This window comes from Schistocerca cancellata, chromosome 8 (assembly GCF_023864275.1).
Source record: "Schistocerca cancellata isolate TAMUIC-IGC-003103 chromosome 8, iqSchCanc2.1, whole genome shotgun sequence".
Lineage (NCBI taxonomy): Eukaryota > Metazoa > Arthropoda > Insecta > Orthoptera > Acrididae > Schistocerca > Schistocerca cancellata.
In genome coordinates this window covers 226,683,077-226,706,337 of record NC_064633.1, presented here as the reverse complement: position 1 = coordinate 226,706,337, position 23,261 = coordinate 226,683,077, and the positions used below count along the sequence as shown (strand labels likewise).

Genomic DNA, 23,261 nt, shown 5'->3' with positions numbered 1-23,261 from the left:
GTATTATCATGAGTCTGATCTGTGATATCATGTTCACTTCACTTACTTAGTCTTCATCACGTTACAATTTTCACAAACTTGGCTAAATCCATTGTTGATTATTGATTTAATGTAATTGGTTCTTAGCGAGCTTGCTTCTGAAAACTAGAAGGGAGGCTTGATTAAAACCTACGAGAGGAATTATACTTTTCACATATTTCTCTTCTCACTTTCCTAGCTATATTGCTGTTGAATACTAGAAATCATTATTGACTGTATGACTGTTAAGTATATGAAACTGAAGGATTACATAGACTCAGTTATGTGTAAATCAGGCGGCAGACTTTGTTTCATTGATATAAAACTGGGAAAATGGTATCAGGCTACAAAGGAGAACACTTACAGGACACTTAGGTGACCCATTGTGAAATACTGCTCAAGTGCGTGGGATTCATCCCGAACAAGACTAACAGTGAGTACTGCACTTCAGAATGGCAGGATGAATGGTCAAAGATCTGTCTGACCCACAGGTAAGCATCAAAGAAATGCTGAAAATGCAGAACTGTCAGATGCTTGAAGATACATGTCAATTATTTTCCATGGAAAAGTAAAATTTCGAGTTAAGAGTGCAACCAAAAGAAAGAGAATCCTTCATTAGGCCACCTAAATTAAACTGAGAAGAATGGTTGAAAGTGGGGCCAAATTCAAAAGTTGACATATGTCCAGTCATTAGGCTGGATCAACTAAACAACCATTTAAAAAACATTGCTACTAACAAAAATGCTAGCAAAGTGAAATCAAACTTCAAGGGCATATTCATGCATGTTGGGACAAACTCTGTTCGACACAACAGTGAGGCCAAATCATTAGTGAATCTCGAAACTTTATTCATACTGCCAAATCTTTGTATATTAACTCAAGATTGGTAATAGGTGGTATTTTGCACAGGAGATCAGTGAGTGACTCTAACATAGATAAGATAACAATGGAATTAGGGACCAGTGTGATAAACTTGGCATGCTATTTATAAACACAAACAAATTTATAAGTAACAAATGTCTGGGTATGGATGGTGTACATCTAAATAGGCTAATCTAAATATGCTAGGACCTTTGACTCTGAGTAAAATGTTTTCGAATGTTTGCAAAATCATCAATAATAATGGAAACTGACCTTCATGAAAGGGGTGTTGAAATATCCAGGTTAATGATGAGTTGGTGAGAGAAAGAATTGTTGATTTGGAAATGCAAACAATTATTGTGAGTAGTTTGACTGTATCCAGGAGGGAGATTGACTGTATCCAGGATACTTACTTTCAGTGGTGCGTCCTTGAGACAAGCTGTGTCATATATAAGCTGGCTTGCAACTACAACTCAGTTTTTACTACCTACATTTGCAATCTGCAAATGATTGAAAAGCGTATGGCAGAGAACGCCAATATTAGAATCCTTAAAAATGCCAGCATGGGTGAATGGGTGTCAGAAAAGAGACCGTATTTGTTAATACACTAAAAATTGTCACAGAGTAGGTCAAACAATACAATAACTATGACCTTGCGACAGTGTGAGCAATTCAGATACAGTTCCACAATATCAATGCCTCAGAACTCAGCAGGCAGGAACTAGCTATGCAGCATGTAGTTAATTCCCAGTAAAAATTATCCACTGTATAGCAGTGATAGCTTCATTTATAAGAACCAGTTTCATTTGATTCTCAAGTCTGCTTTCTATCTGTCAAATAAATGCTTTGTTTATGACAGAAACACAAAGATTGTTTATTTTTTATTTCTGTTATAGAGGCAAATTCAGTATTAATTCTGATGAAAGTGGCTAGTGCAATTTAAAATCCAATCTCAAGCATGGTACTAATGAATATGATGCGAGGAGTACCTTATATGTATCATATAATATTTTCACTTACGTATTTTAATGATAAAACATAAAAAAAACAAATGATAAAAGTTTATATACCATATTAGTCAATAAATAATGCACTGATGTAATTGATCATTCCCTAATGAATAATCAAAACAAAATTTAAATAACTGTAGCAACAAAATCAGCCTACAAACACATATTTCACTAAAAATATATAGAAACAAATTTTAGCTGATTTATGACCTGTTCCACTAATGGAAAATACAGCTATGAAGTAACAAAATTAAATAAACATTGTACACATCTGACTAGTTACATAAAATCAAAAATAAACAATTATTAATAATCTAATGTAAATGGACAGATTAAAAAATCTACTCACCAAGCAGCGGCAGGGGAACACATACACATAAAAGCATTTAACTTTTACAAGCTTTCGGAGCCAGTGCCTCCTTCTTCTGGAGGAAGAGTTGAAGGGGAAGGTCCCCAACAATCAGTCTTTCCTTCTCATCCTGTCTGATAAGTCTCCCCTGATTCAGGGTTCTGGGTGACTTTTCCAAACTGTCCTGCTTTCCCTAAACCTCTCCAGTCCTTTTCCTTCACCCCTCTTCCTTTCCCTTCAACTCTTCCACCAGAGCAAGAAGCCACTGGCTCGGAAAGCTCATAAAAGTTAAATACTTCCATGTGTGTCTTCCCCTGCTGCTGTTACTTGGTGAGTAGATTTTTTTTTTTATCCGTCCATTTACATTATATTATCAGTTACATGTCATGGCAAACAGACTCATGGGATTGTTACTATTGAAAATTAAACCAACCTTGAAGTATTTTCCAGCAAACAGCTGTACTCCCATAATAGCAAAAATGAGCCAGAATATCAAACAAACCAATAACACATTAAAGATGCTGGGAATAGCTTGCACAAGAGCATTGACGACAACCTGAAACATTACAAGTTTCATAAGAAACTTAAGTAGCAGTTGAAGCTACATTTTAATTAGTTATTGTAAAGTATTAAAACTGAATTGGAGGGCCATGTTCATCAGTGATGAAGACTGTAAGAGCAACTGAAATACCAGGACACACTGAATATAAGGTTTTCAGTTGATTGATATGACTCTCCAGATACCACATACTGAAAGAGGGAAAGAAAACACGATACCGCATTAGTCTTGGGGGAAAGAGATAAGTAAAAATTGCTGAATTAATCGGTAGTATTTTCATGGTTTTGTTTCTGGTTTAACATCTTAATTAAAGAATGCTTTTGAGCAATGAACGAAACATTCATGGAATACTTTTCAACACTTCAGTAACCTTGTTACAGTCTTCTGTCACTGAACACTGCATTTTCTATTAGTTTCCTATGTAAATCATGCTTTCATTGTCAATAGCTCTGTGTAATATTCAAAAATTTACAAGTAAAATTTTAATACACAAAACACAGTGAATTAAAATCACTCCACAAACATTATAAAATAAACTGAATTACACTGTAAGAAACTTGTCAGCATCTCTGAATTATTTATTTCCTTTACAGTTCCTCGGCATAAATAATTAGTGCAAGATTCTTGTAAAATACATTGATTTTAATATAGCATCTTCACATTGTGTGACAGAGTAGGGATGACATCCACTAACAGTCAATGGATGTATGTAAAGGATCTCCCATTGTTATCCAAGTAATCAGATCACACACTGATATTAAAAATTAGCAATATTGAGTCTCTCTGTTCTTATTAGATTTCCTATAAAGATTCTCTTGGGATGATGTCTCATGTTTTGTTTTCTAGATTGCCATGTTTTTGTTGGTTGAACAATTTTTTTTATCAACATAGTATTGCATGGGAAGCAGTAAAAAACCTGTCTTCAGACTGAAGGCCATAAGAAAAAGTAGCATTGTGCATATGTTGTGTGTGTGCCCTGAATTCCTTGTATCTACATTTTTGAAGTCAAACTTTCCTTTTACTAGGACTGTTATTTTGTTTAAATTACAATTTAAACAAAAAAGTTGTTAATTACTCAATAATTGTAAGGTAATTGAAATCAACAAACAACTAGTTACTAAGCAAATTCATAAAAAAATGAGATACCATTCTGATTTTTTAAATGTGAAGTACTGCCATGAACTATTTTTAAATGATGTAAGGAATGGAACAAGTAATTGTTGCACTACCTTCCTTCAGTCAACAGTAGTTCATTTGTAAAAACATACAGAACAAATATTCTGTGTATTCTGCCATCACTTGGTGAGTAGATTTTTTATCCATCCAATTACATTATATTGTCGAAAACTGATTGTTTTCTGTTAGAATAAATGTTCTCAATCATATGATGATTGACAAATGAAAATAATTCAATTACAGGTAATGACCTGAATCAGTAGGTTCAGAATTCTCTTAAAATAAGTTAGGAAGTATTATCCACTATACTCTTGAATTAAAAAGTGAATATAAAGCATTGTAAATTGCAAATGACACCTATCGGAGGGCAATATTTTTGTTTATAATGGCTTATACAACAAATTTACCTACCAACACCCAGTACCTTAAAAGTGGAAGAATATTTATGTTGTAACTGTTTGTATTGTGTGGGTATCACACGTTTCATGAATCTAAGAGGATAAAATGAAAGGATTGTATTAAGACCTACAGAAGCAGTAAACGGTGTATTTGATGCAGCAGTTCGTTCAACACTTGTATGTTTGGCTATCTTTCATCATGCAGATCAATGATGCCATGCAATTAGTCCTATCATTTTACTGACCCTTTCTAATTTAGTGACTAGTAGTTAAATCTATCAATTTTCCAATATTTTTTTTAAATATCATGCAAAACACTAAGATACGCAAATTCTATTAGTATAAAGCCAGATTCCATTGCAATATGTAACCTAAATGTGAGTTTTGTGCAAAAGTCAGAAGCTTTATATTGAATTTTCCTTATAACTAATTACCTTCATGCATTGTTTCTAATTTGCTCCCTACATGACTAATTCTTAAATTTGTATACCAATCTTTAGATGAGGTTCTATAGTAAACTTCTTAGAAGTATGTCACATTTGCTTAAGATAGAGGAGCTTAAAATCATTTAGAGTACACATATTTTGTATGTTATAAATATATTGTATGACAGCCTTTACAATTAAAGTGTAGTACATGGAACCATTATAAATACGTTCTTACTTATAGTCAATGTATGACTGTCAGAGATCTTGTGTTAGGAAAATGTAATATAGGTGAAGAAGGTGAAAGAAAGCTCTTCAATTAAGAAAGTTAACTGAAACAACTGATGAATACGAAGAAGAAAGAAAAGAAGAGGATGAAGAAAAGGAGCTGATTTCCAGTGACACAAAACAGGCAATTGTGACAAAGTATCAAAAGAAAAATACACAATGCAGCAAGCATACTCATATGCACAGAATCATGAAAAGCAAATTATGCATCACATTCATTATGTTTACAGACTTGCAGTTTTACACGCATACAAAATATGAATGGCACCATACAAAAAGAACACCACAATAGATCTCACTTTACAAAAATTATCTAACTGGAAAAACATTATTCAGTATATCAATGCAGGAGTAAACAACAGTTAACGGATAAAATATCAATGCAGGAGTAAACAACAGTTAACGGATAAATTTATATTGGTCAAGGAGCTATTTCATTGACATGTATATTCTTTGTAATATGAATATCACTCTCAAACTACTGAGGATAATTGGGCTTTAGCCCACAGTCATACCCTGCAGAAAGACAGGCAACACCAACATCCAGTCCAGTATGTAGATGCAAGTTTCAACAACTATTAAGGTATCTAATTGCCGTCAGCTATGGAAAAGAAGGAGTATTTCTGTGGAGTGTTATTCATATTTTTGTTTTGAAGCAATTGGATATATCCATGCAATAAACAAATAAATAAATAAACATGGAGGTGAAAGTCAATGTAGGTCAATATCAATATCCTCTTGTCTAGAGAGAACACTTGTGATTAGATCAAAGACTGTTTCCAAGACTTTTTTAAGTGGGATGGATTTTAATGTGATGAATAACACTTCACATAACCCAAGAAATGAATGCTCAGCATTTGGAACTTCCTCAGCACAGGTCTGAGAGGTTTAATTATAAGTGTTCAAAGTCAAATCATCTGACTGGTGACAAGCTGTGACTAGACACATTTGACTCACAGAGAGGGTTGTGGCAATAAAGTAGTAGAAAGTTTCACAGTGAAGCTCATCAAGCACACAAAAAATTAGTGAAAGTGTTGGTAAAATAAAAGACAATTGCTAAGATAAAGTATGAGCTCATAAATTTTTGACATATTTCAGAAGAAAAACCCATAACCTGGGGCTGCTTGGTATTTTGTGCCATGACAACAACATGTTGCCATTGCCAGAAGGCAATTAGAATATCATTATTTAAAGAGTTACCATTTTAGACACACTTGTCCAGCAATACTATAGTCTGACTTCATGGTTACTTCCTCTTCTCAAAAGTAAAAGAAACCATCCACGGGAATAATTATTGCAGAGACACCACACGACATCACTATTATTTAGTGCCACTACCCAAAGGGTGCTTGTCGCTAGTAGTGCCCTTTGATCAATCCCACATTAAAGGCAGCCCGGTTCAGTCTGAATGACTTATAATTCAATCAGTGGAAGTGTGAGTCCATCAGTCTACTGGTTTGGTTTACGACACTTATTCTTTGGACTCTGGTAGTTAATGCCAGGTCTCTGATACTGCACTAAGTGGACGTTGACTGTATTGTTTACTTACTTGCACTGCCCTGAGGGATATTCTATAACATTTCTCAATTTTTCGAATGAATCAGGATAAGTCTTCATTAATTCAACTGTTGATCACATTTACAGAAGTGGTGATGACTAGCGGCCTGTGATGCATGCATGTTGGTCTTTGAACATTCTTATGATTAGACGAGAGTGTGGGTATTCTACCTCGGAACAACTAAAACTAGTATGAGGGCAAACCACATGGAATTTTCAGAACTAACAGCAGCAACGTTAGAGGCAGTGCATCTGTCACTGAATCTAACTAGTATGTCTTCCTTGCCAAATGTGTTTACAACTTTTCCATGCTTTAATGAGCCAAGTAAAGAATGGAACGCTTACACCCACAACTGAATTTAAATTTTACAGCTTGCCAAATTCCCAAAACAGAAAGACAAAATGCCATGTTCTTGTCAGAACATCTCAAGCTGTATCACCTATTACAGAAACCTGAGCCACAAACGAACCTGGTGGAACTTCAGTTTCCTACAATATTTTCTTTATTACAACCACATTAGAATTTTGCTGTGAAACCATGTATTGAAAAAAATCAGGTCTTACCTGATGGAAGTAATGAACAAGATGAACAATGAGATTTTCACTCTGCAACGGAGTGTGCACTGATATGAAACTTCCTGGCAGATTAAAACTGTGTGCCGGACCGAGACTCGAACTCGGGAACTTTGCCTTTCGTGGGCAAGTGCTCTACCATCTGAGCTACCCAACACAACTCACGCCCTGTCCTCACAGCTTTACTTCTGCCAGTATCTCATCTCCTACCTTTCAAACTTTACAGAAGCTCTCCTGCGAACCTTGCAGAAATAGCACTCCTGAAAGAAAGGATATTGTGGAGACATGGCTTAGCCACAGCCTGGGGGATGTTTCCAGAATGAGATTTTCACTCTGCACTGGAGTGTGCACGATATGAAACTTCCTGGCAGATTAAAACTGTGTGCCGGACCAAGACTTGAACTCAGGACCTTTACCTTTCACGGGCAAGTGCTCTACCGCAGGAGAGCTTCTGTAAAGTTTGGAAGGTAGGAGACGAGATACTGGCAGAAGTAAAGCTGTGAGGACAGGGTGCGAGTCGTGCTTGAGTAGCTCAGATGGTAGAGCACTTGCCCGCGAAAGGCAAAGGTCCTGAGTTCAAGTCTCAGTCCGGCACACAGTTTTAATCTGCCAGGAAGTTTCAAGACAAACAATGTTTTTTAGGTATTCTTTTTATGCTTTCAGATTTATGGCTCATAGAACACACAAGCCATGCAATCTGAAGGACCATGAACCACCCTACAGACTCTCTGTGATAGTTCAAATCTTCTTACCAGGATCACACAAGGTGACTCACTTCGAAGCTCACATCGTTCCTAAGGTGATGGCTACCCATCATTTCCTCAAAGTTTGCCTGGTGCCCCTGGTTCTACGAGACACCCTCAAAAATAAACTGAGCAGCATCACACGTGAAGATGTGTTAGCCCCCATTCCCCTCAGTCAGTTGACTACTCCACTGGTAACAGTAGGCAAATCTGACAGCACTTAGAGAGTTCATGGTGACTTTAAAGTAACAAATGCACAAGATGAAGTGGAAACTTATCCCCTATTAGCCCAGATGAAATCTTTACAAAATAAGGCCACAGCACTTATTCAGCAAAATGGAGCTTATAAATGCAAATTTTGCAGTTTTCTTGGACACAACACCACAAGTTTACATAGTCCTCAGTGTATCTGCCTCCCAGAAAAGCTACTCTCAAAGAGAATTGGAAGCCCTCACTAACATCTACACTATCCAGGAATTTAAATTATTCCTTCATGGACACAAATTTTATCTTGTTACAGACCACTGATTGTAACTCAATACATTTGGCCTAATCATCGTTTACCAGACAAAAGTGCCCATTGTCTACAGTGCTTGATGTAGTACTTGTCCAATTTTCAGTAATGTATTCAAATTGGGCAGCAATATTACATGCTAATGCAAAAATGCTGTCACAATTCCCCATGGGCACAACCTCACTTTTGGCCAATGCAAACTTGAGTGTTTCCACCTTGATTCAGATCTGAATTTGGACATTTCATTTTCCCCCCAATTTCATTCCGCCACACTCATATTGTACAATATGGGTGGCCAGACACACTTCCCTGCTCCAATCTTTGCCCCTATTGGCTGTGGTGAAATCAACAGCACTTAAACAAAGGGATTCTGTTGTGGGGCTCAAATGAGAACCACTGCAGCAGGCTGATTCGTCCCTCTTTTTGGCTGTGAGTGGATACTTGTCCACCAATGTTCCACCTGCAAGGACCATCAATCTGCATCTGCCAAGCAGTTCCCTCCTTGGACCACATTGACAGTTGTAACTGATTTGTCTTCTAATTTCCCTTTTGCGTTCTGCATGTCTGAGGTCATTTCTGCTGCTACCATTGCAGACTTGGAAAAAATATTTGCCTTTGTAGTTTCAGATAGCAGGATGCACTCATCTCTCATGACTTCGCACAGTTTTGTGCAAATAATGGGATTCAACACCTCTATACCATGCCCTTTGACCTGGCCTCTAACTTCTTGTGGAATGCTTTATCTGCTCTTTCAAGAACTAGCTCCACAAAGAAATGATGTCAAACACTGCACATACTGTCCTCTGTGGCCTTCTGGGAAGCTTACAGGGCCACTTCAATTGAGAGCCACAGCCTAGTGGAGTGACTTCATAGTCCCTCTCATCATACTCTCCTGGACATGATGTGCCCGCCACCAGCACACATCATCACTGAATGCCTCTCCCTTCTGGGTGGGTGCCCCATTGTGGACTTGCAAGTTTGGATGCCACCCACCTCTCATCCATGGAATAATATCCGCCTGCCACAGGTCTATGTTGTGTACTATGGCCACTTCCCACAGCCTTCTGTGGTGCCATCAAAAGCAATTTAATCTCTACCATCCTAGTCAGCATTCTTTTGCTTCTCTACTTCTGGTAGGCTCTACACTCCCAAGGTGGTTCATATAACTTCTATGGAGTGTCTTCTTGACCCAAATTCCTGCAGTGATGCCTGTGGACACTGGTCAGCCACTGATCCAGATGGTGGCTCTGCTGGTTCTTCTTCCCTAGTGGTCCCTGCATTAAGGAGGGAAGAGGGGGCAGGTGGGGAGAGGGGGTGTCATCAACCAATGTCACTGTGGCAGCCAATTAGCCGGCACAATACTACTACTGAATCCTGCGTTTTATCTGGCCCAAGATTGGTGTGAGTGACATGTAATTCAATCAGTGGAAGTGTAAGACTATCAGATACTGGTCGGACTCTAATACTGTGAGAACTGTACTTTGATTAGATTGTCTGGTTAAAACAGCTTGCACTGCTCTGAGGAGCATTCTGTAGCACATCAGAATTTGTCAAGTAAGCCAGGATGAGTCTCTATTAATTTTGTGTGTAGAAAGCCTATGAGTTTCTGCAAGATGCTATGGCTGTATATGAATTATTCCTAAACAATCTTCCAAAGGAGCACCTTCTGGCGTACTCACAACACAGTTTGAGAATCTGCTGTGATGCATACAAATTGGAGAAGTAAACTTTGGGAAACTGTGAAGATACATATTTGGAGAAACAGCAGATTGTATTTACTTATGTTGAAAGTCAATACAGGAGTTATTAAGGTATGATCATTCAAAAACAGGAGCTGTGTGACCCCCCCCCCCCCTCAAAAGTGTTATTCTTTAGTTGTAAGTATTTCTCAAAAAACCTATAATAGCCAACAATATTTTGGTTGTTTACATGAAAAAGAGTACTATTATGTACAACCAAAGGTCATCTTGTAAGCTACTACTCAATACACAAGCAAAAACTGAACTGAAACTTTCACTTCTGGAATGTTATGCAGTCTTTAAATGAATAAATGTGTTTCAAGTAAAAAATATGGAATATTTTAGGAAGCTGAAACCATGATTGTTTAATACACCATACTAACAAGGAGAGGTCCACAACAGTGGGATCAACTTTTTGAAACCAAACACATGGTGATGTTGATTAAAATCCCAGGTGTCACACCCTGCAGCCATTCATTCTGGTGGGCCCTCATTTGTGAGTACTTGTTACAAATTTTTTGGAATTTTTGTGTGGTACTCAATACCATTAAAAAAGTCAAATTATACAGCCTAGTTGCATGGTGGAATGGTGAGACTAATGGCTTCAAGTGCAAGAGGTCATGGTTTGAATTTTGTCAGGTGCAGTAAACTTCTTTTATTTTTGAATCTTTTTCAAAATGACTTTGATCTTTTTTTATTTACTTAACTGGTTCAAATGTAATTTTTGTTTCTATTCCTTTGTCACATTCTTTTAATCACTGTACAAACTTTTTTCGTTTGTCTCATTTTTTCCTTTATATCATTCTTTTTCCAACTGAAATTTTTGTGAACATTAATTACAGTTTTTATTATAACAGTCAATTATTTGACAATTCCAATCTATCAGTTAAAAAAACAAGAGACCGAAAATCTATTTATATTGACTGTGCACTGGTGTTTCTTTACCAGATATGCAATTTTTTCCCTTGGTAATAGTCGTATAAACATTTAAAACATAACCTAAAATACCTATTGCACTATCGGAAAAATAATTCTGATAAGATTTAAATGAAAGAAGGGTTTATAAGTACAGCGAAATTCAAATGAAATGAGAAACAAATATAATGTATGGAATAATATGGACAAAAAAACAGGCTGATAAAACATCAAAAATTAAATCAAAATTAATACATAACATTAATTAAAAAAACATGAACAAAGATTTCAAGTGGAAAAAGAATGATAGGAAGAAAAATGAGAGCAAATGAAGAAGTTGATATTATGATTAAAATGAAGTGACAAAGTAATGGAAATAAAAAATTACGTTTAAATCGATTAATTGAATAAAAATGATCAAAATCATTTCGATAAAGATTTAAAAATAAAAAAATTCACCATCCCTTGCGAGATTCGAATTCACAATCTCCTGCACATGAAGCTGTTATCAATTACACCATGCAACCAAGCAATTTAAGCAATTTGTTTAATGGTATTTAGTGTCAACAAAATTCCAAATTTTTTTTTCATCAATTACTTGCAAATGAGGTCCCACCAGAGTGAATGGCTGCAGTGTGTGATTTCTGGGATCTTAATCTACATGACAGTAGAGATGGTTTCAAAAACTCGATCCCACCACTGGGGACCTTTCCCTGTACAGGAAAGTAAAGTCTAAAAGGAAAACAGATGGAAATATATATAAGTGAGATCAGAAGATCAGTAGATACTAATGAGTCAGCATTTGCTGAAATAATGACAAAATCATCATTAATATGTTAACAGTAAATGGAAGCTGTACATTTCCACATTGAATAAGTGATAAGAAAAAGCATTGGACCTTCATAAACATAGTTTAACATGAATAAGACTCTGTAAAGGAATGAGTATTTGGGTAAGGCACATTTGCAGGTTGTCATTCCTAAAATAATTTAAGAGAGAAGCTCATTCTCAGATAAATATGGCACTTTGTCATGGTGTACTGGTAGCATGAGACTTTAACCACTTAGTAACAGACTTACATTAGGTGGTTACCAAGCTAAACCTGCTTCATCAATAACTGTTGTTACATTCCCACTGGAATTATATCATACTCTCTTATTTCTTGTATCATATCTGTTGATGCTATGCATACAACTCACATACATCAGCATGTTCTCACATGCATGTATGTGTGCATATGGTGTATGTACACACATCAAAAAAAGTTTTGCATCACCTCGGTTCAAAGAGTTCCAGAACCTGTGCAGAAAATTGGAATAGAGATCAACATAAACATCATTTCTGCCCTTTTTATTGCTCATGAAAACCACACATTGCATGTCGTACCACCGTACAGTGAGACCTTCACAGGTGATGGTCCAGATTGCTGTACACACTGGTACCTCTAACTCCCAGTAGTATCTCCTCTTGCATTGATGCATGCCTGTATTCGTTGTGGCATGCTATCCACAAGTTCATCAAGGCATTGTTGGTTCAGACTGTCCCACTCCTCAAAGGCGATTTGGCATAGATCCCACAGAGTGGTTGGTGGAGCATGTCATACTTTCAATCTATCCCAGGCAAGTTCGATAGGGTTCATGTCTGGAGAACATGCTGATCACTTTAGTCAAGCGAAGTCATTACCATGAAGGAAGTCATTCACAAGATGTGCACGATGTTGGTGTGAATTGTTGTCCATGAAAACCAATGCCTCACCATTATGCTGCCAATATGGTTGCACTATTGGTTGGATGGCATTCACATTTCGTACAGCCATTACGGCGTCTTCCATGACCACCAGTGGCATACATCAGCCCCACATAATGCCACCCCAAAACAGCAGGGAGCCTCTAACTTTCTGCACTTGCTGAACAGTGTGTCTAAGGCATTCAGTCTGTCCTCGCCTCCAAACATGTCTCCGACGTTTGTCTGGTTAAAGGCATATGCGACATTCATCAGTGAAGAGAACATGATGACAATCCCGAGCAGTCCATTCGGCATGTTGCTGGGCCCATCTGTACCGCGCTGCATGGTGTCATGATTGCAAAGATGGACCTCACCATGGACGTCGGAGTGAAGTTGCACATCATTCAGCCTATTGTGCACAGTCTAAGTCTTAATACAATGTCCTGTGGCTGCACGAAAAGTATTATTCAACATGGTGCCATTGCTGTCAGGGTTCCTTCAAGCCATAATCCATTAGTTAGTGGTTATACACTGCAGTAGTAGCCCTTGGGGGCCTGAGTAAGGCATGTCTTCGACAGTTCCTGTCTCTCTGTATCTCCTCCATATCTGAACAACATCACTTTGGTTCATTCCGAGACGCCTGGACACTTCCCCTGTTGAGAGCCCTTCCTGGCACAAAGTAACAACGCAGACATGATCAAACTGCGGTATTGACCATCTAGCCACAGTTGAACTATAGACAACATGAGCTGTGTACCTCCTTCCTGGTGGAATGACTGGAACTGATTGGCTGTTGGATCCCCTTCGTCTAATAGGTGCTGCTCATGCATGGTTGTTTACATCTGTGGGCAGGTTTAGTGACATCTCTGAACAGTCAAAGGGACTGTGTCTGTGATGCAATATCCACAGTCAACATCTATCTTCAGGAGTTCTGGGAACCGGGGTGATGCAAAACTTTTTTTGATGTGTGTATGTACCCACGTCCTTGTGCAAACACACACACTTAAATCACATTGTAGAACCAACAAAACTATAACAAAACTATATATTTTGGAGACAGTTATCACAATCAGCACTACATATCCTCATGTATAATAAATTACTGAAACCATTAATTCACAAAGTACAAACTAATGCTTCCAAAATAAGTGCTGCTCAAAGAGGAGCTACTACTACTTTTATTGCCTTTTGTTTATGCACAACAATGGCTTACTTATTACAAATATGAAATTAAATGAGGATAGATATACTTATAATGCACTCTTATAGATATGTCAGGACACCATGAGCTTATTCCATTACAGCAATGTTATTTTACTGAGCTAGCATCAAGTACTGTCGTGATATTGGTTGATAAGCCTCCTGGAATTTGTTGCCATATCCTAACAGGATTTGATATTTCGGCAATCCATCTGTACACTGTCTTTAGAAGAACATTGCTGCTGATGAGACCCTTTGAAAACTGATGCCACATCTGCAAACCATCAACCTATATAGGCCTCTGAACTATCCATGGCCATTCACCATTCACCTCTTTTGCTGTCCTCCAAGACTGGGCTGGTGGTGCTGCCTTTAGTAGAACAATAGTGGTAACAATGTATCACACTCACACACTACTTTCTAACAACAGGACTGGCTACACAGAAGAATGTTGTGTTTTGATGCAGGATACAGGGTTTGTAAACACTGTTCCCAAATACTAGAAGTAATGGTGACTACCACAGTTCATCAAATTTCATCTGGTGTTCCCTGTTTAGCCAATGTTCTGCTACCACTGATTTTTCCAGCTGTTGTAGTCTCGTGTAACAGTGATGTTCCATGCACCTTACCTGAACTGTGTGAATCAAATGGCTCATGTAAGCCTTCCCACAGCGACATCAAATTTTTTATATGCCTGGTTTCCTAAGTCCCAAATCATCTTTCACAGAGCCAAGCAGTGCCCTTATCTTGGAAGGTTGACAGATACACGCTTACAGCCGAGTGTACCAAACTCAATTAAAACTTAACCTTGGGAAGGGTGCCATTTAACACTGTTTCAATGCAAAATTCTGGTGCCCCAATCTCAACAAAGTTAAATGAGGGTGTTGACCATGGTTAAATTTGACTGTGGCTCAAGCCCAGTTTCTGTGAGATGATTGGGGTTTTATAAGTGTATGATATTAAAATGATGGTGCATTTCAATGTGCTGAGACAGACTCAAGGCATCATATACCATAACATATATGTAAGATGAACTCATTAATTTATGAGTCAAACTTAGCAGGAGTGGAATCAAATTGTGTCTCCAAATGACCAATCAGATTTTTACAATTTTTTAAATTTATTGTATGCAAAGTTCGAAACTCAAATATACCTCTACCAAAGCAGTCCAACACAACCCTCAAAAATTCTCGAGAAAATCGACTTCTTAAGTTTTCTGACAATGTTTGACATGCTAAAGGAAGGGAGAAATTATCAAACAGTGTGGCTCTATTGTAGCGTACTTGCTCACTGTGTGGGGGGTGCCTGGGTTCAGTTCTAAATGGATTGAAATTTTAAACAAAGGTGCATCTTTTATGAGCATTTACATGATGTGTAAAATAAAAAAAAAGATGGGAAAAAATTAATTTGTAATTTTTTAAATTATTATCTTGATAAATGACTTTTATAAAATATCAGTAATTAAGAATTTCTGTTTGCAATGAAAACTGAAGTCCTGTATGCAGTATTTATTTAGAAATAAGAAGACATGCATTTTTCATAAAAATGATGATCAGATGTGTTAAACAGTATATATTTGATGAATTTTACATTTAAGTGATGCAGTTATTTGAACTAAACAAAGAAGTAATGATTGAAATGAGACACTATACATTTCTTCTTTTGTACTGGAGCCATTATTTCTTTTACTTTCAAGAAATGATGCAAGCACACCAACCATTTTGAGAAGTGTTCCCATCTCGTATTTCAAAAACTTCTGTGTTCTTCTTTTGTTTTCCATTTTGGCAATCATAAATGAATGGTCTAGTAATGAGGTATAAATGCTCTTAAGATGGTTGATAAAAGTGAGATTGTGTGACAATGATGTCACTCACTAGTGACTGTCAAGGAAACTTATGTATATAGGCAGCTGTGTACAAATTCATATCTCTATTAATACTGGTGCATCTCCATGGTGCCTTCCATTGCAATACACAGAGTTAACTGTGGTCAAATCCATGGTTGACAGACAACGGTTTGCTGACCAGCAAATAATGTTGGTGCGCCATAGAGGCATTTTATATATGGTTTACTTTTAGCAGTGATCATGGGACCTTAGGTATCTTGCTTTTTGACTGAGATTGGTGCACTCAGTGGCTGACTATAAAACCCTTTAAAATTCTTCCACTCTTAAACAATATGCCCCAGCACGTAGAAAAAAGCCACAGACCTATGCTGCTTTTCATGCATCTCTGGAGATGGTCCAGACTCCATAGTCCAGCAAATATGCTTCTCAGAGTATCCATTTTCCTTAAATACTCCCATCAAATGTGTAAGTTCTTAGGTTATATTGTCTGTGTTAGAAATGGCATATGTTGTGCGTGCCAGAGTCATAAGGATGCCATTGCATTGGTATGATGGATGACACCTCGTGGCATGCAGATATGGAACAGTGTATGTGGGCTTTCAGTGAACATTATGTCCCAGACTACCATCTTGTTTTTTTGTAATCATGACATCCAAAAATGGCAGCCTCCCATCAATTTAGATTCCCAAGGTAAATTTAATGCTGGAATAAAGACAGTTAAAGTGTGTCAAAAAAACTGTTGAGAACATCACATCCATAGGGCCACACAAAAAAAGAGTTGACTGCTTCCAGAAGCAGATGGGTCACAATGCCGAAGTCCTCAGTGCCCTGTCCTTGATGTCCTCCACTAATAAATTGGTGGTTAGGGGTGACAAAGGATTACCCATAGCCATTCCATCATTCTGTTGAAAAATGCTGCCATTAACCCTTCGGTGGATGCTCCTGCGGCAGTTAGTCGCAAGATTTAGTTTTCTGTTAGTATCACAGATAGAGTTACAGTTGCGTCCATGACCAGATACGTATTTGTTATTCTCAACATATGTCACCACTTGCTACATTTGCGCGACTCATGCTTTCAGCAGTTCGGTCGCTATTGTTGTTCGAAACGTGAGTGTTGGTTTGCAGTGTGTTTGCCACTACGCGTCTTGTGATATAAGTATTTTCTTTACTTGTGGTTTTGGTTTGCCTCAAGGCAATCTTTCTGTTATATTGGTATAGAATGAATATTGAAATCAAGTCAAAGTTCCTATATGCAATTTTCATTACATTTTACAATCTCAGATACTGATTTGCTACAATGTATTACCTTTATAAAAACATGTGTTTCATTAGGTCTCATAAAAGTGTGGAAATTGAGAAAAAGAAGTCATTTGACAGGCCCCGTCTAATTGTACATCCTGAAGACTATGAGAAAATATTGCGAGAATTGTCAGAAGAAGAATCACAAGGATTGTCAGATTCATGTGAATCTGGGTCGGAATAGGAAGTTATTGAAGAAGAAAACCACAGCAGTGAGTCCGAACAATCAACAGAGGAAACAGATGACCACCTGGTTGAAGAGGGCAGACAACAAACAGATGATTACCGATTTTACGTAGAAAAAGATAAGGAAAGTATTTAGATATGTGAACCACTTCCTTCTTCTTCTAAAACCAAGACCAAGAACATCCTAAAAGTTTTGCAGGTCCAAAAGCAAGTGCTGAAATCACTAAAATAGAAATTGATACATTTTACCTATTTATTACTGATAGGATGATTGACAACATTGTGGAAAATACAAACCGATACATCCAGAATAGTAAAAGAGCTGAAGTTCAATATTCAAGAGAATGAGACTGCATGAGACACCACAAAACCACAGATAAAGGCTCTTTTAGGTGAATTATATCTAATAGATATAAAGAAAGGAGGACACACAAACTGCTGTGAACTGTGGGATGCAGATGGTACAGGAATGATTCTTTTATGAGCTCTCTTCAGCTATAAGCACTTTTGCTTTCTGCTTCGAACTCTTAGGTTCGACAAGCTGGGTGCCCGGAATGAAAGAAAACAAAGTGACAAACTAGCAACTATTCGGGACTTCCATCAAGAATTTGTCAAAAACTGCCTAGCTCAATACGATGTCAGCGTGTTTGTCACTATTGACGAGATGTGTGATGCCAAAACATTTTACACCCTGAACTTAGATATTTTCCGTGGCAAGCAGATTCTAGGACCCTAACTGAAGTGTAACAAGCCTGATAACATTGTGCCAAGATTAGTGACACCAATTGAGAAAACGAACAGAAATCTTATGACTGACAATTACTACAGTAGCTGTCCCCTGGCTGCAAATCTCCTTGGTAAAGGTTTGACTTTCTTGGGAAACATGGGGAAAAAAATAAGAAGGAAATATCTCAAGAATTCCAAGCAAATAAAACCTGAGGAGTCCAGTCATGTCTCTTCAGTTTTCAAGACGATTTTTGTATGGTCTCAACTGCTCTTAAAAAGAACAAAGCTGTAATTTTTTATTGACAATGCAAAGTACAATTGAAACAGATCAAGAGACTAAGGAATAGAGAGTGAATTTGGACTACAATGTTACCAAAGGAGGAGCAGACACTGTAGATCAGATGTACTTAACCTACAGTACTTCCAGAATAACGCGACGATGGCCACTTGCACTTTTCTACAGACATCTAGATACTGCTGGGATAAATGCAAACATTATTATGAATGCAAACATTATTTTCAAATTCAACAATCCTGACAATAAAGAAAGAAGACGAATTTTTTGAAACATCTTGCTCTGGACCTAATAGAATAACATTTGAATCAACCACCATTACTTGAGACAATGCCCAAGGATCTTCACACCTTCTTGACCAAATATAGGCATGAAGAAGAGAATACCAAGGAGCCAACAAAACCTGGAATTTGTTGCTTATGTGCAGGCATAAAAAGAACAGAACCAAAACAGTATGTATGAAATATAAGAAAAATTTATGCAAGAAACATGGTATCATAGCTACAAAATGTGTACAATGTGAAAGTGAGCTGCAGATGGAAGTTGACTAATTTATTCACAATCATAAACAGGAATGAGAGTTTATGAATGCTCCATTTCATAATGCGTTCCCTTGTTACTTTCTTTTCACGTGAATCAGTGCAATTAAGTGATATAATTAAAAGAAACATTAAGGCAATAAAGAATATCGGCTTGTTATAAATTACAATGGCAATAATAGATAATTGTGACAGCAACAAATAAGTTAAAGATTATTTTTATACAGCCATGTAATGTTATGTTATGTTTTCTCCAATAAAATGTAACTGGCAATTATGTAATGATTATTTTTCCTTAGGTTAAAAATGTAACACTAACTGTGGTGTAAAAGTCGCAATGTGCCCACTCATGAAAGTATGAAAGGTGCGCCCATAGTAGGGTTAAATGAAAAATATGTGGATGTCAGCACATGATGAGAAAGCTTCACCAATTCTCTAACCAGATTTTCATAAATCAAACTCGAGGCTTTTCCAGAGATACTTGTGTAAATAGAGATACCATGTCAAAAATCACTAGTAAATGTGAAAAATCCGGCCTCACGGATTTCAATGGTCAAATAAAATCCACCGACTAGGAGATATCATGTTCACACTTCACAACATGTGGCCTGAGAACAGATGTTAAATACTTTGCCAGGTTATTAGTGTGTGCTCCCAAATTACTAACAATAAGGCATAAAGGGATTCCCTTCCTTATGCAGCTTTGGCATACCACACAACCTAAGCAGAATTCTTCTGTAAGCTGAGTGATAGAGTTTACAAAAAACAAAATGGTACTCTGGGACATAGTTTTCACTGAAAGCCAATACACATCAATTGGTGTCTGTGTGCTAAGAGCTGCCATCCAGCATACCAATGCAATGGCATTCTTAGGACTCTGGTATGCAGAGCACATGCCATTTCTGATATGAACAGCTTAACCCAAGAAGTTGCACATGGCTATGTTTACAAAAAATGGATTCTCTAATAAGCAAACTCGATGAGCTATGGAGTTTGGATCATCCCGGATACGCATGAAGAGAAGCATAGATCTGTGGCCATTATTCCTTATGCTGGGGACACACTATATGACTGGAAGATTTCTAAGGGGTTTTAACATTAAAAGTGTGTTCCATCCACATTCTGAGATAAGGGCACTACTTGGATCTGTGAAAGATGGTTTGGGACTTAGGAAGACAGGCATATATAAAGTTATATGTCAGTGTGGGAAGGCTTATATTGGCCATTCAATTCACACAGTTCAGGAAAAGAGCATGGAGCATTCCCGTCAGGCAAAGGTAAGACAGCCAGAAAAATTGGCGGTAGCAGAATATTGCCTAAATGAGGAAGACACGATGAAACTTGACAAGATTGTAATAGTTGCAAATACTTACAGTTTTTTGAACAGTGTTTATAAAGACGTAACTGAAATTAGGTCAGCAGACAATTTGATCAATAGAGGCAATGGTTTTCCTCTTAGCAGAACATGGAAACCTGTACTATCCTGCATCAAAAGACTACATTCATCCATGTGGCCAACCCAAGTATCTGAGGTTAGTCTCTGATTGCAATACATCATTGCCACCAGTGTTCTACTAAAGGCGGCATTACTTGCCCTGTCTTGAAGGGCAGCAAATGTGGAGAGTGGCCTATATAGGATGTTAATTTGCAGCCTTTGCATCAGTTTTCAGTGTTCCAGCAGTAACACATTTTTGCAGAAGATGGTGGAGAGACTGAAATATTGAATCATGTTGATTTTAGGATATGACAGTAAACCCAAGGAGACTATCAAGAATTATTATACCACGAAAGCCTACTAAGTCACTAATATTGATTTTTAACCAATGAAATATACGATTATTTAAATGTATGAAGGTTGTCAGTTTCACACCGTTAGTCCAACACAACTTGCAGCTACAGAAGTGGAGTAGGTGTGCAGTTCTTAGCATGAGCAGAATTCAAATGATTGTTTTCAGGCACATTATAAAGAAAATGCCATCCTACATATTATGAAGAAAATGCCATCCTACATATAAAATTAGTGTGATTCGTTTTATTCACAGCTATTTCCAGCCCCACAAATTCCTGATTTAATTAACACATTCCCATTGCAAATAAAGTAGCCTATATCTACTGTTATTTAGGGGGATGGCCAGAAAACATCATCCATGAGGTCACAATGTGAATGAAAGTGTGTATTGAGTGACCTTGGCTCATGGTCATTGAAGAGGTTTGTGACAAATAAAAGGGATGATAGCTGCAAAATCACTGCAGAAATGAATGTTGCATTTGCAAACTCTGTCAGCACCAAAACAACTTGAAGGAAGCTCCGCACGCAGGGAACTGCAGGATGAGCTGGAATTCCAAAGCCACACAACAGTGATGCAACACTCATAACAGGAAAACATGATGCCAGAGCCATAAAACCTGGACAATTTTAAAATCCTTACACAAATTCCAATAAACCACTGCTTTTGTTAACAGTGTATACAAAGCATTATTTTTGAAGCCAAATCATTTCCACTACCCAAATAACAAGTGGTGAAACACAAAAGGAAAAGGCATTATGAGCTTCAGAAAAAGATGGGCAATGAGAAGCAAAAGTTTTAACTGTCTGAGTATGTACTGCTCAACCCCCTTTGTCTGAAACAGACAAGCAACAGGAATCAAGAGTGGAAGCTGTTCAATGATGCAGTGCTCATGCCTGTTCATCTGGTGCACTCGGGGAATGGGAAGCGAGACTGGATACCATTCGACTACACATTATTCAATCGAGACAAACACTGAACACTGATTTTCTTCTTGTTGCAGTCTATTATGAAGTTAATTTGATTACAGTCTTCATCCACATGTTGTGATTGGAAAAATGGATAAATTACTTGTGTACTTCAGTGTCTTCATTTTGAAGAATAAAATAAGAGTAATGTGCTGCACGAGTAAAAAAGTGAACCTGCAAGAATTACATTCTCCACCTGAATTATTAAGCACCTATTAGAAAATGAACCTAAGTTGTACACCTCTGCCGCAGTGCCCCATGCCTACGTGTCTGGTACTGCACATTGGTACACATCACTCGATTACACCACGTCCACAATGGCTACACCACATGAAACAAAGGAATGAGATTTGGTGCAGCATGTGTGGCATGTCTGTGTGGATGTCAAACTACGCCACTCTGTGCAACAACGAACAAGTTCCACATGGTGTCATTACATCAAAGGAAGTATCTTGTGAGCTTTGATCTACCATTACTGTAAAATGTTCTCAGCAGAAACAGCTGTTGGGAAAAATTCATTTGTGAGCCAAACAGATGGATACCCAGGTGATTCAAAGTCAGAGAGATATCCTGGGATGTCCCATGTGTTCCCAATTGGGCTTTCGTAGTTCCACATATGAAAGAAGAAACTGTGAGGTAATCCCTACTATACCATAACAGCTTTACCTTTTTAAGATTTTCTTCTTTTTTCCCACCTGATATTAAGTTATGATAGCTGAACAGATGAAAATTATGCAATATTCCTTTCAGGTTTCAAAAATAGTTCCCTGTAAGCCACAGGAAATGCTTAACATCTGACTCCTTGCTTACAAGTGGCTTCACAACATGGATTAGAGCTGCAGATTGTGCATTCTCTACTTCTTTCAACATCAACACATCAGGAAAGAAGGAAATAGGGCCTGCAATTATATTCAGTCTTGCCCACATTACAATGACAATGGGCATTCAGTTTCCCTAAATCAGTTCTGGAGTTCAGTCTATAGGCCAACTTTGGGTATCACAGTTGGGTCTCCATGCACATATATTAACACTGTCATGTAAAGCTCCCTCAATTGTCTGTAAAGATCTTCAAATAAGAAAAAGTATTTCTACAGTGAAAACACACATATGGTTCTGATATTTCTCAAACATTACGTGATAAAAAAGGGCACACAAGACCTTACTATTCTTCCAACATTTGTGTTTCAGATACCACAGCTAAGCTCTACAAGATGCCTATGTTGTAGGCCCAGTAGGCATATTGTAAGTTTTGCAGGAATGGTTCTGTTATGCAAATTACAAGCAGAATGACTTGTATGACAGGTTACCTGTCATATGTCATGTTAAAGCAACTATCCTTTTTGAGCATTCTGCTGTTATTTGAAAGCTCAAGTGAGCAATTATTTTTGAAGAAGCTTACATTTTAAAAGTTTACAAAACTTATGAACTGGAATAAGTGTCTACATTAAGTACTTGAGTCTCAATATACAAAAAAATCTTAATTTTGATATCTTTTTTAATGTAAACAACCAATTATTGTCACCTATGGTGTACACAATGCAACTGTTCTCTGCAAGTGAACTGAA

The 23,261-nt window shown here is 37.5% G+C and overlaps 1 protein-coding gene across 1 annotated transcript in view; it reads right to left on the bottom strand.

The window, feature by feature from the left end:
• LOC126095773 (sodium channel protein para) overlaps nt 1-23,261 on the bottom strand; it is a 923,047-nt gene that overhangs the window by 201,182 nt on the left and 698,604 nt on the right. Inside the window, exon 26 of the mRNA XM_049910580.1 lies at nt 2,672-2,794. Within this exon, the coding sequence (XP_049766537.1) occupies nt 2,672-2,794 (123 nt within the window). The remainder of the gene's footprint in view (nt 1-2,671; nt 2,795-23,261) is intronic.